Genomic DNA, 17,606 nt, shown 5'->3' on the forward strand with positions numbered 1-17,606 from the left:
AGGCGTACCCGGCCCCGTGTCGCTAGACCACAGGTTACGCAGGATCCGCTTCAAGAGCAGCAGAGTGGGGCTGTCGCTGCCGGATCACGTGGTGAGGCATACACCAGCAGCGCAGCCCTTCCTGGACCTAGTACCAGCACTGCCGTACAACCTGGTGAAGTAGCGAGCACCAGAAGGGCAGTTGAAGCTGGTACGGTGGCACGTGCAATAGTTACCCCGTCGCAGCTACCGCACAGACAGGCCCGTAGAGCCCCTAGAGTCCCTGAGGTGCTGGCAAATCCTGATTGGCAGTCACCAACTTCAGCCGCACTAGTAGTTCCCCCTTTCACCGCCCAGTCTGGAGTTCGGGTTGAGACGGCTCAAATCGGTTCGGCCCTGGGATTTTTTTGAGCTGTTCTTGACTGCGGAGCTCTTGGACTTAGTCGTGGCAGAGACCAACCAGTATGCCACACAATTTATAACCGCAAACCCGGGAAGCTATTATGCCCAGCCTTTCCGGTGGAAACCAGTCCAAGTTTCCGAACTTAAAATTTTTCTGGGCCTTCTCCTCAACATGGGCCTGACAAAAAAAGCATGAATTGCGGTCATATTGGTCAACGCACCCAATTCATCACATGCCCATGTTCTCTGCTGCTATGTCCAGGACACGATTTGAGACCATCCTCCGTTTTCTGCATTTTAGCGACACCACCTCCCGTCCCAGAGGCCACCCTGCTTTTGACTGGCTCCACAAAATTCGGCCCCTCATAGACCATTTCAACCTGAAATTTGCAGATTTGTATACCCCTGAGCAAAACATCTGCGTAGACGAGTCCCTAATACATTTTACCGGGCGCCTTGGCTTCAAACAATACATCCCAAGCAAGCGTGCCCGGTATGGGGTCAAATTGTATAAGCTCTGTGAAAGGGCCACAGGCTATACCCACAAATTTCGGATCTATGAGGGAAAAGATCAGACCCTGGAGCCGGTCGGTTGCCCTGACTACCTGGGGAGCAGTGGGAAGACAGTCTGGGACTTGGTGTCACCCTTATTCGGCAAGGGGTACCATCTTTATGTGGACAATTTCTACACAAGTGTGGCCCTCTTTAGGCATTTGTTTCTAGAACGGATTTGCGCCTGTGGCACCGCGCGAACTAGTCGCGTGGGCTTCCCCCAACGGCTTGTAACCACCCGTCTTGCAAGGGGGCAGAGGGCTGCCTTGTGTAACGAAGAACTGCTCGCGGTGAAATGGAGAGACAAGCGTGACGTTTACATGCTCTCCTCCATTCACGCAGACACGACAATCCAAATTGAGCGAGCAACCCATGTCATTGAAAAGCCCCTCTGTGTCCACGACTATAATGCGCTCATGGGAGGGGTGGACTTCAATGACCAGATGTTGTCTCCATATTTAGTTTCCCGCAGAACCAGACGCTGGTATAAGAAGGTGTCTGTATATTTGATTCAATTGGCGCTGTACAATAGTTTTGTTCTCTACAGTAAGGCTGGGAGAACAGGATCCTTCCTCAAATTCCAGGAAGAGATCATCGAGAACCTCCTTTACCCAGGAGGTTCCGTGGCCCCATCCACCAGTGTAGTTAGCCGTCTACACGAGCGACATTTCCCCAGTGTCGTTCCTGGTACCTCAACCCAACCGTCACCCCGAAAAAGATGTTGTGTCTGTAGCAGGAGTGGAATAAGGCGTGACACCCGCTATTTCTGTCCTGACTGTGCTGACCACCCTGCCCTATGCTATGGAGAGTGTTTCCGGAAGTACCACACACAGGTACACCTAGCATAGGGATCACATCTTACCAGGACAGGCACACAGGGCTATTAGGGCCCATTCACTCACAGCTGCTGCAAACCTCTCCTTTATCCCAGGTGAAAGTGCATAACGTACTTCGCCACATCTTTGGGCGATTTTCGCTTTGCACATTGTCCCATGGGGAAGGAGAGGTTTGTTCTATAAAGGTAAAAAAAACTAAACAAAAAAAAAAAATACCGGTAAGTAAAAAAGTTAAACGTTCAGTTAAAAAAAGTTTAAAAAAAGTTTCTATGTTCTGTTCAACAGTTAATAAATTTATTGCGTTTCGGCCTGGTTTTTTCTTTTTTGTTTTGTTTTTTTTACCTTTCAGGTGGACCAACCGATCGACTAGCTGCAGCACTGATGTGCATTCGGACAGAAGCATTGCGCTGCTGTCAGATTACACGCAAGTCGGTGTATGCGGCGCTGCAAGACGAGATTTCTCCTCTGCAGTAAAAGATACGTTTGCCGAGGCATATGAGCTGAGGAGGTGGCGGTGTTCATATACTTTGGCAAACACTTTGTATATATATATATAAAAAAAAAAATAAAATCCCGGCAATGATTTATTCATCCACATCGATTGATGTGAATGGAGAAATCTGGTTTGCCAGGGCATAAGAGCTAAGTGGGCATGGATGTTGGGCGGAGCTCCTATGTCCTGGCAGACGCCTTTCCACTCCTTTTTCTTTTTTTGGCAGAGATTTTTTCATCCACATTGATCGATGCGAATGAAGAAATCTGTGCCGTTCATTTTTTTCTTTCAGCCCAGCGGCTGAACGAAAAAAAAAAAATCTCATTACCTGTATGCTCAATATAAGGAGAATAGCAGAAACTCCTAATGCTGGGCATACATGTAATGATTGCGGAGACCCTCAAATGCCAGGGCAGTACAAACACCCCACAAATAACACCATTTTGGAAAGAAGACACCCCAAGGTATTCGCTGAGGGGCATATTGAGTCCATGAAAGATTGAAATTTTTGTCCCAAGTTAGCGGAAAGGGAGACTTTGTGAGAAAAAAATAAAAAAAATCAATTTCCGCTAACTTGTGCCAAAATTTTTTTTTTTTCTATGAACTCGCCATGCCCCTCATTGAATACCTTGGGGTGTCTTCTTTCCAAAATGGGGTCACATGTGGGGTATTTATACTGCCCTGGCATTTTAGGGGCCCCAAAGCGTGAGAAGAAGTCTGGTATCCAAATGTCTAAAAATGCCCTCCTAAAAGGAATTTGGGCCCCTTTGCCCACCTAGGCTGCAAAAAAGTGTCACACATGTGGTATCTCCGTATTCAGTAGAAGTTGGTGAATGTGTTTTGGGGTGTCATTTTACATATACCCATGCTGGGTGAGATAAATATCTTGGTCAAATGCCAACTTTGTATAAAAAAATGGGAAAAGTTGTCTTTTGCCAAGATATTTCTCTCACCCAGCATGGGTATATGTAAAATGACACCACAAAACACATTCCCTAACTTCTCCCGAGTACGGCGATACCAGATGTGTGACACTTTTTTGCAGCCTAGGTGGGCAAAGGGGCCCACATTCCAAAGAGCACCTTTCGGATTTCACAGGTCATTTACCTACTTGCCACACATTAGGGCCCCTGGAAAATGCCAGGGCAGTATAACTACCCCACAAGTGACCCTATTTTGGAAAGAAGACACCCCAAGGTATTCCGTGAGGGGCATGGCGAGTTCCTAGAATTTTTTATTTTTTGTCACAAGTCAGTGGAAAATGATTTTTTTTTTTTTTTTTTTTTTTTTTTTTTCATACAAAGTCTCATTCCACTAACTTGTGACAAAAAATAAAAACTTCCATGAACTCGCCATGCCCATCAGCGAATACCTTGGGGGCTCTTCTTTCCAAAATGGGGTCACTTGTGGGGTAGTAATACTGCCCTGGCATTCTAGGGGCCCAAATGTGTGGTAAGGAGTTTGAAATCAAATTCTGTAAAAAATGACGAGTGAAATCCGAAAGGTGCTCTTTGGAATATGGGCCCCTTTGCCCACCTAGGCTGCAAAAAAGTGTCACACATCTGGTATCTCCGTATTCAGTAGAAGTTGGGGAATGTGTTTTGGGGTGTCTTTTTACATATACCCATGCTGGGTGAGAGAAATATCTTGGCAAAAGACAACTTTTCCCATTTTTTTTTTTATACAAAGTTGGCATTTGACCAAGATATTTATCTCACCCAGCATGGGTATATGTAAAAAGACACCCCAAAACACATTCCCCAACTTCTACTGAATACGGAGATACCAGATGTGTGACACTGTACTGTCTGGGCATTGTAGAACCTCAGGAAACATGACAGGTGCTCAAAGTCAGAGCTGCTTCAAAAAGCGGAAATTCACATTTTTGTACCATAGTTTGTAAACGCTATAACTTTTACCCAAACCATTTTTTTTTTATCAAAGACAGGTAGAACAATAAATTTAGAGCAAAATTTATATATGGATGTCGTTTTTTTTTATATATGGATGTCGTTCACTGAAAGTGAAAAATGTCATTTTTTTGCAAAAAAATCGTTAAATTTTGATTAATAACCAAAAAAGTAAAAATGTCAGCAGCAATGAAATACCACCAAATGAAAGCTCTATTAGTGAGAAGAAAAGGAGGCAAAATTTATTTGGGTGGTAAGTTGCATGACCGAGCAATAAATGGTGAAAGTAGTGTAGGTCAGAAGTGTAAAAAGTGCCCTGGTCTTTCAGGGTGTTTAAGCACTGGGGGCTGAAGTGGTTAAAGAGGACCTTTCATTACGATAAAAAAAAATCTAAACTAAGTATACAGACATGGAGAGCAGCGCCCAGGGATCTCCCTGCACTTACTATCATCCCTTGGTGCTGCTCCGTTCTCCCCGTATAGGATCCGGTATCTTCAGATTTTCGGCTCAACCGGGAGGAGCCTGCTCTTGTTCTCCTGGGCGTCTCCTTCTCCCAGGCTGGAGTGCTCAGCTCACAGCAGAGAGTTTTTTTTTCTCCCAGGCTATGAGCCGAGTGCTGCGATTGGCCAGCACTCTAGCCTGGGAGAAGGAGACGCCCAGGAGAACAAGAGCAGGCTCCTCCGATTGAGCCGAAAATCTGAAGATACCGGAGCCTATACCGGGAGAACGGAGCAGCACCAAGGGATGATAGTAAGTGCAAGGAGATCCCTCGGTGCCGCTCTCCATGTCAGCATACTTAGTTTAGATTTTGTATTGTAATGAAAGGTCCTCTTTAATATGCCCGAATACAAACGTAGCTACCTGCATATGCCGGCCATATCCCATACCTGGCCTCTATTACTGCGCGCCGTGATCCGCCACAATTATCCCGTCTATGTTTGTATTCAGTCCCTCTCCTCCTCCTCTCTGTTCTCATTGGTGGCGCAGTGGCCACAGTCCCTCCCCTCCTCCTCCTAGTCTGTTCTCATTGGTGGTCAGCGGCAGCCGCACACATGGGGAGGGAGGGACTCTCTCCTTCTCCACTGTGCCGACTCAGGAGAACATGGTGAGGGCCGAGAGCGGCGCATGTCATGTTCTACTGCAATATGTCGATATAAACGAAATCTCTATCGTTGGCCAGATTTATATAGTTTATATCGCAATATCGTCTATATCGCCCACACCTTCTGTGAACCACGTCCAGAGGTAGTTGATTCCACAGAGTTTTTCCTCTCCAGTCGGAGGCAGTGCCCCCTTGTCTTTTGAGGGAATTTTACATGGAACCAAGGTGGATAAAAATCAATGATTAAAAAAAAAAAAAAGATTTTTTTTAAATTTAAATTGGATTTTTTTTAAAATTTTTTTATATAAAATGCTTTTTGGGGAAAATATATTACCATCCAAAGGTTATTCCATCATGAAATAAAGATTAGTTTTTTAATTATGTAGAATAAGGCTTTAAATTTTTTTGGGTAAATAAATTCCATTATTCCATTCACAATGTCATGCTCTTCCAGGGGTTTTTGTAAGATTATTAAGCAGTTTCTCTTCCTACAAGATATTATCACAGATGCTTGGTTTACTTTTGCAGTTCTCAAAACTGAATTTGACTCAGCAGAGATCACATGCCTCTTCACAGCAAAAATGTTATAACATGAACAGAGTTGAGAAAAAGACCTTAAAGGGATTCTGTCACCAGGATTAACGATATGGAGATATTTATATGTGCCCATTAGTCTTAAGGCAGTGTTTCCAATCATCCCTCTGTTTATGACCTGTGTGCCTTATATTCTTATAAAAATCTATCTTATTCATATGTCAATCACCTCTGTCAGGAGCCCAAGAGGTTGTCCCACGATCTCCTGGAGCCCAGCCGCGCCCATAGATCTGGAGCCCAGCACCGCCTACTACTTTATATTCGCTGCACTATCCTGACGTCATGTTATCTCTGCGCCGTAGTCTCGCGCAGGCACAGTAGACACTATAGTCTGCGGCCGTGCGGACTACTGGCACCGGCTTCCATTTGTCCACTGCGCATGCAATGCATCCTTTCCATGTACTGGTGCCCAGAACTGCATATTCCAGATGAGGCCGCACCAACGCTTTGTAAAGTGGTAATATTACATCCCTGCCCCGTGAGTCCATGCCTTGTTTAATGCATGACAATATCACGGTGGCCTTAGAAGCAACTTTATATGTTATTTAATCTACCATCCACAAGGACACCCAAATCTTTCTCTGTAAGTGACTCTCCCAGTGTTACATGCATGGGATAGGCATAAGGCCATCCTTCATATAAGATAGGGCCATAGTATTCAGTATATTGGGCAGACTAGATGGGCTGAATGGTTCTTATCTGCGGACACATTCTATGTTTCTATAGGTGTAATTTTTTGGTAAATAAATTCCATTAATCCATTCACAATGTATCACGGTCGGCGTGGCTATCGCATACGTGACACAGAGGGAGGGAACGAGGAAGGCCCTGCCCAAGTGAGAGGGAAGATGGTGACCCCTGACTCACCTGGCGGCTGGCACCTGGCTGCCCTGACGTCCCTAGACGGGTTCCTCACCCGTACGCCGATCACGTGCCTAAAGCCCTGGCTTTCCCTGAGCTGAGCCCTAGGTAGTGAACAGGGCGATGGGAACACTAGTCCGCACCACTAACTCTAAGGGAAAACACCAAGGGGAGGACAGACAACACAGACTCAACATATATTCCCAGGTGGGCGACAACAGGAGACAACAATAAGCCCAACAGGGATCCGGAGGGTAGCACTCAGGAACGACAACCAGGATTAACCACTCCAGTGGGTCAGTATAGATGTCCAGGCAGGAAGCTCTATAACTGGCAACTAGAGAATTGTGAGGGGAGAATATAAGGAGGTAGGGAGTGGCAGACAAGAAACAGCTGAGGAGGAGAAGCTACGGATCCCTGAGAGAGACAAAAAGGATAGCAAGGCAAACACAGAAAACAATCACTAAGAAACAACGTGATCTTTAGATATAGAGCGCGCAGCCACCCGCTGCGACTTCCTGACCCCGGGTATAACTGAGTCAGACGTGGCTCTTGATACCCTCGTGACACAATGTCATGCTCTTCCAGAGGTTTTTGTAAGATTATTGGGCAGTTTCTCTGCCTACAAGATATTATCACAGATGCTTGGTTTACTTTTGCAGTTCTCAAAACTGAATTTGACTCAGCAGAGATCACATGCCTCTTCTTCACAGCAAAAATGTTATACCATGAACAGAGTTGAGAAAAATACCTTAATCCTAACTTCTACAAACCTATGAATGCAGAATCAACCTAATCAAACTAAATCTTCATCTACTTGCATATTATAAGTTATACCAGCAAGAATTAGTCTTTATGTAGAAAACTATGATTTAAATCAAGCCTTACTGACTAGTGATTTAAATCAAATCCACCCTGGTTAGGTATATAGCTAATTTTTTGTACCACACCTTAGATTTTCTTAAGGCACTGTAGGGCTGTAGTACTTGGTCTGAAAGATCCACTCCACCCATGAACTTGTTGTAATCCTGGATACACACAGGCTTGATGTTCTGCTCTGTGGTTCTTCTGTCTGGGACTGGAGTGGACTGATCTGCATGGATGGTAGTTGACACAAGAACATCCTGTTTGTCTTTGTATTTTAGGCTACTTTCACACTAGCATTCGGGGCTCCGCTTGTGAGCTCCGTTTGAAGGCTCTCACAAGCGGCCCCGAACGGATCCGTCCAGCCCTAATGCATTCTGAGTGGATGCGGATCCGCTCAGAATGCATCAGTCTGGCACCGTTTGTCCTCCGCTCCGCTCAGCAGGCGGACACCTGAACGCTGCTTGCAGCGTTCGGGTGTCCGCCTGGCCGTGCGGAGGCAAACTGATCCGTCCAGACTTACAATGTAAGTCAATGGGGACGGATCCGTTTGAAATTGACACAATATGGCTCAATTTTCAAATGGATCCGTCCCCCATTGACTTTCAATGTAAAGTCAAAACGGCTTTGTTTGCATTATCATGAACAAAAAATAAAATAAAATTTTTTTATTTCTTTTTGGTTCATGGTAATGCAAACGGATCCGTTCTGAACGGATCTAAGCGTTTGCATTATAGGAGCGGATCCGTCTGTGCAGATACCAGACGGACCCGCTCTGAACGCAAGTGTGAAAGTAGTCTTAGCAGCATCAAATTTTCTGAGAAAACAGCCCTGCTTTCCCCACGACGCACTGTCTGGTCTATAAAGGATTTAGGGAGCCTTTTTTGATTTCTTCTAGTTGTGCCACATTTGACTATGCCTCTGGCAGCAAGGCACTTCAGGAGAGGGACACTATTTGTAAAAGTTGTCCAAATATAGATGGTATCCGTGGTCCAGCAGGGGATGGACTAAATCCCATACTATCTTCCCACTTATACCCAGAACCGGAGGACAATCGGGTGGCTCAATTTTGGAATCTTTTCCCTCGTAAATACAAAAGCGTAATGTATACCTGTATACACTTTCACAGGCCTTATACAAATTCACGCCATACCTAGCCCTTTTATTGGGCAGGTATTGGTGGAAATGTAATCGGCCTTTGAAGTGGACCAATGATTCATCCACTGAGAGGCATTTTTGGGGGGTATATACTTGACTAAATTTGGAATTGTAGTGGTCAACCACTGGCCTAATTTTAAAGAGTCTGTCCTAACTGGGGTCGCTTGGAGGGTGGGCATTCATTATTATTGCTGAAGTGTAGAAATCTTAGAAGAGCTTTGAAACGGGCCCGGGGCATGGCAAGACAGTGAAGGGGGGTGGGATAAAGAATATCTGTTTCATGTGATGTAAATAAACACAGCACGCGGGATTACTGCACAGGAGCCATGTTGGTAACATAAAGACAGGAGCAACTGCCACAAACGGAAAACGGTAAACAGGAAGTGGTGCACCAACATAACATCATAACATCTTCCCCTTTTGTAGTGTTAATAAATGAACATTGTAAGTTTTGAAGAGAGATGACAATATTGCATTTGATACTCTATAGGTTAAGTCTCATAGGTGGTTTTGAACATCTGCCACTACGGGTGACGACTGGTCCTTGTAGTCTATTAGCCCTCTCGGTAGTTACTGGGCTCTTATCACCTTCTACTGGCATGTCTTGCGCATGGCTGCTGGTAGATGTACTAGCTTGCTCAGGATTGCCAGTACCATTGGTCTGTGGCACCACCTCGGTGCATTCCTCACAGTCAATGGGCACACGTGTCCCTGTTATACCAAGCAAGACTGGCTTATCAATGAGATATTGCGACGTAGGTTTTTCTGCCACTCGTAAATCCACACGATTGCGACGAAAGAGTTCCGTCAATGTCCACTAGATACGAGCGTGGTGCAACTTTTTTCAAACAAGTACCCATTCTCCAACGACCTGTTCGATCCCCAGGTAAGGGTTTCATACGGATTTGTTCTCCAGTAATCAACTCTGGCAGATTTCTGGCCGATGTATTATATTGAGCCTTTGACATTTGTCTTTTAAACTTTAACTTTTCTGTAACACCTTGTATCACACAAGGTTCCAGAAGCTGATTCGCTGCTGGTAAGGAAGTCTTCAGCCTCCTTGACATCAGTCTTTGTGCCAGACTACTATCCATGCCTTCGGTTGGAGTGTTTCTCCAGTGCAAAATGGCCTTCCACGAGTGTTTACCATCATTGTGTGCTCTCTTGCATAAGTTCTTAACAATCTTTACAGCTGCTTCAGCTTTGCCATTCGCAAAGAATGATCTTTTCAGGCTTTCTGATAACCACCAAGTTGCTTATCCAATCCGTGGGTTCTGATACTGAGGTTAGATGTCCCTCAGCTTCATACTTGTCCTGTTGTGCTTTGACCTGTGGCTTAATAGCTATTGGTACATTCCGTGGGGCACATTGAACTGGTTGAATAGCAGGGTCAAGTTCAAAGTGCACCTCCCCTGGAACAGATACTACCGGGCCCTCAAATACATCACTGTAGGCATGAAGAATTTGCTGTTTTGTCAGCGGCCTAGTCAGAGATTTCGCTGGCTGATTATCAACATAGTGCAGCTCAGCAGGAATAGTGAACTGCAGCAGTCCCAGGCGCTCACATGTTGAACCAGATAATAGCGGTTTCTGATCAGCTTCCACAATCTCAAAGTGCAATTTGTGCACACCATCTCGTATGCTGCATTTTGTTTGGAAAAGTCCCAATGATTCCATTATTTCCCCTGAATACAGTTTTAGTCTAGTGCTGCTAGGCTGAAGGGGTGTTTTGGGCGCCAGTTTCATTTTGTCCTTTAAACTCATTACATCACGTGTTGCACCTCAATCCAGCTGACAAGGTTGGATTATATGATTTAAATTGAGGTTTACAAACCATTTCTTGCTAGGGTTGTTGCGGGTATCGAAATTTCGATACCCAATCTATACTTTTGTCCCGGTATCGATACGATACCGGGATTTCCGTTTTTTCGATACTGGGCTGCGCTTCTGCGCAGTCTAGTATCTCTGAACATGAGCGCGCTGCTATCGGCGCGCTCATGTTCTCTCTCAGCAGCACGGGGAGAAGGAAGCTGTCCTCCCTCCCCCTGTGCTGCTGCCGCTGCCACCAATGAGAAGAGAGGGGCGGAGGAGGGGCGGCAATGAGAAGAGAGGGGCGGAGGAGGGGCGGCAATGAGAAGAGAGGGGGTGGAGGAGGGGCGGCAATGAGAAGAGAGGGGCGGAGGAGGGGCGGGCGCACTGCGCCACCAATGATAGGATTACTATCGGAGCGATGGGAGGAGACATCAGCTTCACTAGTGGGCGTTCCTTTTCCCTGCGCTGCGATTGGACAGCGCTACAGCCAGGGAGAAGGAACGCCCACTAGTGAAGCTGATGTCTCCTCCCATCGCTCCGATAGTAATCAGCAGCATGTGGAGCAGGAGAGGAGACAGTAATGGGGCACTGCGGGCGAACGGAGCGGCGCCCAGGACTAATGGTGAGTGCTGAGACATCGCTGGGCGCCGCTCTGTGTGGCCTAATAGTGAAAGTCTGGACTCATATACAGTAGTCAGTCTTTAACACATACAGGAGGCGGGTGCCGGCAGCAGAATCGCATTGCCGGCACCCTGCCCCTGACAGGGAGCTGCGATCAGCGGCAGTTAACTGCCGCTGATCTGCTAGTACCCGCCTCCTGTATAAAGGGGTAAAATCATTGGTGGTGCAGTGTGCCCCCCCCCTCAATCCCCCCATCCCATTAAAATCATTGGTGGCACAGTGCGCCGGCCCCTCTCAACCCTCCAGTATTAAAATCATTGGTGGCAGTGGCCACAGGGACCTCTCCACTCCCCCTCATTGGTGGTGCAGTGGCAGCTTCTGATCGGAGCCCCAGCTGTGTAAGCCTGGGGCTCCGATCGGTTACCATGGCAGCCAGGAAGCCCTGGTTGCCATGGTAACATCCCTGATGCTGTGTGCACAAAGCACAGAGCAGCAGGGACAGTGTGGAGTCCTATTCACCCTGATAGAGATCTATCAGGGTGAATAGGAAAAGGGATGAAAGATCCCAGGTTCTAGCCCCTAAGGGGGGAAATAGTTATTAAATAAAAAGTGAAAAAAAAAAAAACACTAAAATATGAAGTATAAATCACCCCCCTTTTCCCAATTTCACATATAAAATATATAAATAAACATATTACATCGCCACGTCAGAAAAGTCCAAACTATTAAAATATAAAAAAAAAATCTAGGTGGTGAATGCCGGAACAGAAAAAATAAAATAAAAACTGCGCGATTCGCCATTTTTAAAAATGAGGAATGCACGTGGCTTTTTTTGTTTATTTTTTTCGCGTGGTATCGAATGGTATCGAGTATCGCAATACTTTTTCATGGTATCGAAACCGAATCAAAAATTTGGTATCGCAACAACTCTATTTCTTGCCTTTTGTGTTTACAGCACCGATGCATTCTGAGGAGTAAAGCATATCAGTGCTAAACAGTTGTGCATCCTCAGAATCAGGCACTTGCTGAATTGTGTGTAGCTGTCTTACTTTCATGTCATGGGAGAGACACACCCTTGCAAAGTGATTTGGCTTACCACATGCAGTACAGAATTTCCCATATGCGGGGCACTTTTCTTTCACACGTAAATGCAAACTGCCACATTACTTGCATGATGCAGGCTTCTGCTCAGGGGAGTTGTGTGAGCGACTCTTGTGTTGAAACTTGTGCTGCTTTGAAGAGGCTATATTGATATTGCCTGTCATTTTATCCTGCTCCATAGCTTTCATATGCTTGTCAGTAAGTTCTGCGGTGTGACATATCTCAACCGCTGTTTGCAAATCTAAATCGCGTTTCCTCAAAAAGTGGCGGCGTGTGTTTTCATTCTTGATACCCAGAACCAGTTTATCACTAATAAGTTCATCTCTCAAAGAGCCATACTCACAGCTTGCAGATTTTTTTCTAAGCCGTGTGACAAAATTGTCTATCGATTCACCGTCTTCTTGCTTGCAGCAGCCAAATATATATCTTTCATATGACATTTTTAGAAGGCCTGAAGAAAGTTTCTAATGCATCCAGGATGGCTTTGGTGTCATTCTTTTGCTCCTCTGTAAGGTTTAGATTATGCTTTGTAAACATGGAGGCATTCACTGCCCATCACCTTCCTTGGTGGCTTCTTCTTTAACCCTGTGGCAAGGCAGTAGTCATCAAACTCCAGTTTTGAAGGTGTCCCAGTTATCACAAACGTTGCCGCTTACCCTCATTGGATCAGGCAGCGGAATGCTGTTAGCCGCCATGATGCTGCTATTGCTTGCGTCAAATGCTCAAATCCACGGACAGAAGACACAATCGCGCTGCAAGGCTGGCAGGCTCTCAGCGGCAAATGTGCAGATCCAGATACTTTTGACACCTTGTTTCATGTGAAGTAAATAAACACAGCACGTGGGATTACTGCACAGGAGCCATGTTGGTAACATAACATAAAGACAGGAGCAACTGCCACAAACGGAAAACGGTAAACAGGAAGTGGTTCACCAACATAACATCCATAACAATATTTTTGTTCCAATACAAACGTTTTTTTTTTTTTTTTTTTTATAATGCCATGCTTAGAAGTCCCCAAAACCTTTGCATTTCAGTCGTGTTAGTAGGGGTCCATTTGTGGATCCTTGCCATATAACTGTCTTGGTTAGAGGCAATAAATTGCTCTGCATATATATTTATTTGTTCCGGCACCTGGGGCACATAGTTATATTTGGGGATCCATGAAGAGTCACTTGTATGGGGCTGCGACTGCGCACTACCCCTAGGATGCCTACGAAGGGGGTTCATCATTAGATGAATCATCTGAGGAAGATGAAACTAAAAATGTCACCATCTCCACTGTTGGAGTCAGTGTCCTCAAAAAGCATAGCATATGCCTCTTCGGCAGTGAAAAGCCGTTTAGTCATTTTAAACTGTAAACTAGCGTAGATTTTTATTTTTATTTTTTAAATAGAACAGCAAACTAAAATACTGTATATCCTTTAGGATAGGATAAAAACTCCCTGAGTCACTTGGCAGTTATTGACAGGTAGAACAGATGGCTGGCGATGAGCCAGGGGTCTAGTATGGGGCACAGAGTAGTGCCAATATCCTTACTGGGGCAGAAAAGGGGTTATTATTTTACAGTTATAGATGGCACAAATCCACATGGGGCATAAGAGACTTATATTTTACAGAATGAAGCCACTCAAGCACAGGACACGAGTATGTACACACAGGAGGATGGCACACGTAGTGACAGTTTTTTTTTATTTGATTTTTTATGTAACTTTGGAGTGTGTGACAGGTGTCTTGATGGATGGACAGGCTGGTGTGACAGGTGACTTGATGGACAGGCTGGACTGACGGTTGTCTTGACGGACTGACTTGTCTGGACGGACGGGGGCAAATTGGCACTGAAAGGGTTAATTATGCATGAGGCTGTTGATGAGGCACAGAATTGATTTGTGTCACTGATTGGGGCACAGAAGCAGCTTTTCGGCGCACACAAGGGGTTAATTCTCTCTGGTAAGTAATACTATACTGCAGCGTTTCACACCATCTCCTTCTCTGATTTCTTCCCTGACAGGAATTGGGATGATTAGAGAAGGAGAAGCACATAGTTCTCCCCCCCCAAATCCTGGTCTCTGGAGTAATGGACCAATCGCAGGCAGGTCAGCGCTCCGATTCCATTCCCACCGCCATCACTGGTTGCCTAGCAACCCCAACCTGGCTTCACTGAACTGTCAGCGCATCGCTCCATGCGCTGACAGTGAAACCCGATCACGTACATGCACGTGGGGATGCGGTAAGGAACCACATTCCCCCACGTACATGTACGTGATATTGCGGGAAGGTGTTAAGGTCCTGAAAATAAAATGCCAACATAAAGTAGACATGGTGAATGTTTAACTATTTTGTGAGGTATCACTATCTGTCTTAAAAGCAGAGAAATTCTATTTTAGAAAATTGCCAATTTTTCTAAGTTTTATTTACATTTATTTTTTAAATGTAAAACATGTCTACCCAAATTTACCACTAACATGAAGTATAATGCCACAAAAAAACATTCTCTGATTTGCCTGGTTAAAGCTACTTTCACACTTACGGCAGTGTGATCCGGCGAGCAGTTCCGTCGTCGGAACAGCCTGCCGGATCCGCCGATTTGGATGTGACTGAAAGCATCTGTGAGACGGATCCGGATGCGGATACGTCTCACAAATGCATTGCAAGAACGGATCACATTTTTACCGGTCTGCGCAGGCCGGAAGGACGGATCCGACATTCTGGTATTTTGAATGCCGGATCTGTCACTAATACATTCTGTCACTAAGGGGAAAAATGCTGGATTCGGCATTCAGGCAAGTCTTCAGTTTTTTTTCGCTGGAGATAAAACCGTAGCATGCTACGGTTTTATCTTTTGCCTGATCAGTCAAAATGACTGAACTGAAGACATCCTGAACGGATTACTCTCCATTTAGGCTACTTTCACACTTGCGTTGTTCTTTTCCGGCATAGAGTTCCGTCACAGGGGCTCTATACCGGAAAAGAACTGATCAGGTATGTCCCCATGCATTCTGAATGGAGAGTAATCCGTTCAGTTTGCATCAGGATGTCTTCAGTTCAGTCGTTTTGACTGATCAGGCAAAAGAGAAAACCGTAGCATGCTACGGTTTTATCTCCGGCTAAAAAAACTAAAGACTTGCCTGAATGCCGGATCAGGCATTTTTTCCCATAGGAATGTATTAGTGCCGGATCCGGCATTCAGAATACCGGAATGCCGGATCCGTCTTTCCGGTATGCGCATGCGCAGACTGAAAAAAAGGTGAAAAAATAAATGCCGGATCCGTTTTTGCCGGATGACACCGGAAAGACGGATCCGGCATTTCAATGCATTTTTTCGACTGATCAGGCATTTTTAAGACTGATCAGGATCCTGATCAGTCTTACTAATGCCATCAGTTAGCATACATTTTGCCTGATCCGGCAGGCAGTTCCGGCGACGGAACTGCTTGCCGGATCTCTCTGCCGCAAGTGTGAAAGTAGCCTAAGAATGCATGGGGATATGCCTGATCAGTTCTTTTCTGGTATAAAGCCCCTGTGACGGAACTCTATGCCAGAAAAGAAAAACGCTAGTGTGAAAGTACCCTAAGTAAAAACATAAGTTATTACTACATAATTAGACATGTCAGATTTGCAAAATTACGCCCTGTCCAGGAGCTGTAAACTGATGGGGTTAAATAAAATCAATTTTTATATGTAATTCATATTTTATTTGATTTCTCTAGAGCAAAGAACAGCAGGAAAGGAAACAAAAGCTGCAGGCTGAAAAAGAACAACAAATCAGAGTTAAAGAGGAGGTAAAGCTTGCTAAGGAGAAAGCTAAGGAGGAAGCCAAGAAAAAGAAGGAAGAGGAGAAGGAGTTGAAAGCAAAAGAGCGTAAAGAGAAAAAAGAAAAGGAAAACCAGGAAAAAGCTGAAAAACTTCGCTTAAAAGAGGAAAAGAAAAAGGAGAAGCTTGAGGTTATGGAGTGAGTAGATATTGTGGTCAGTAATGCTTGGCCTAGAGATAGTTTTGCTGCATTTTTTCCTGAATTGTATTCAGAACACTGACTCCTATATATGTGCATGTTCTGTACACGATAAGTTATAAAGACCTGCACAGATGCAGAGAAGTCAGAAGCAGTAGGTGAATAGCGCGTAGTTCATCATGTGGTGGCATGACATTCGCATTATTTGGACAAGACTCTTCTGGTACCTAAAAAGTAGGTAAATAATAGTAACTGTGACTTGCCAGATCTTTTACTCACTATAAGGGCTCGTTCACACGACCGTTGGTGTCCCGTTCCCGTATTGCGGACCGCATTTGCGGATCCGCAATACACTGGCACTGTGCCGTGGTTCCGCATCTGTGATGCAGAATGACAATTCATTTCAATGGGTCCGCAAATACGGAGATGCGGAACACTACGGAGTGCTTTCTGGGCTTCCGTTCTGTGCTTCTGCACCGCAAAAACATAGAACATGCTCTATCTTTTTGCGGAACTGAGGGATCGCAGACCCATTCAAGTGAATGGATCTGCGATCCCATGCGCCTGCCCCACGGAAGGTGCCTGTGCATTGCAGACCACAATTTACGGTCCACAGCACGGGCTACCCACGTTCGTGTGAATGAGCCCTAACAGTTATATTCTTGGTCCTTTTCAAACTGCTATATTTTCGGCCTGTTACCTTTTTTGTTTTCTTTAGCATGGGGATGAATCATGGGGAATATCTTTGTCCCCATACAGTTTTCCTTTGTTGGCTGCACATTGTCCGTTCTCATAGGGCAGTGTGCTGCAGTTTAGACCAACAAGCATTTTTTTCACTTGTGTGATTGAGGAACACAGAAGATGATGGTTATATCTGCCGCTCTTGGGAGGCGACACAAGACTGGTTAACTCCTCCTCCTGTAGACACCGAGCTGTGTTTAGGCACTGAACTCTGTTTTAGCTTGTCCATAGGAGGCAGACATCCATGATTTTTCCTGTTTTGTCAAAGGCTGGAAGACCAGTGAGGTTCTAATAGCTCTGTGGTGTTCCGTGGTTTGCTTCAAATCTCTTGACGGGCTGAGGTCAGATCTGTTGGGAGTGGCTCTCCATCTTTGTGATGTGGCCTGTGCCTGGAAATCTGCAGGTGCTGTAGCCCCGAGGAAGCTCTTTCCTGCGGCGGCCTAGGGGATTTAATGTGAAGGACATATGGACCAGAGCAACCCTATGATGCTCTACCTCCAGTTCCTGGGTGATGACATCAGACGTGGGGAGGTGGGACCTCCTTTGTGATGTTATTTCTGGTGCTGTAGGTCCTTGCCGATTAGACTGAGACAATAAAAACGTGGGACCTGCATAATGGTGTGCAGAA

The 17,606-nt window shown here is 45.3% G+C and overlaps 1 protein-coding gene across 1 annotated transcript in view; it reads left to right on the top strand.

The window, feature by feature from the left end:
* Window positions 1-17,606, top strand: part of LOC120990938 (chromatin assembly factor 1 subunit A-B-like) — a 147,526-nt gene that overhangs the window by 118,082 nt on the left and 11,838 nt on the right. The window contains exon 4 of the mRNA XM_040419830.1: window positions 15,996-16,229. Within this exon, the coding sequence (XP_040275764.1) occupies window positions 15,996-16,229 (234 nt within the window). The remainder of the gene's footprint in view (window positions 1-15,995; window positions 16,230-17,606) is intronic.

The sequence above is a fragment of the Bufo bufo genome, chromosome 2 (assembly GCF_905171765.1).
Source record: "Bufo bufo chromosome 2, aBufBuf1.1, whole genome shotgun sequence".
NCBI classification, from domain to species: domain Eukaryota; kingdom Metazoa; phylum Chordata; class Amphibia; order Anura; family Bufonidae; genus Bufo; species Bufo bufo.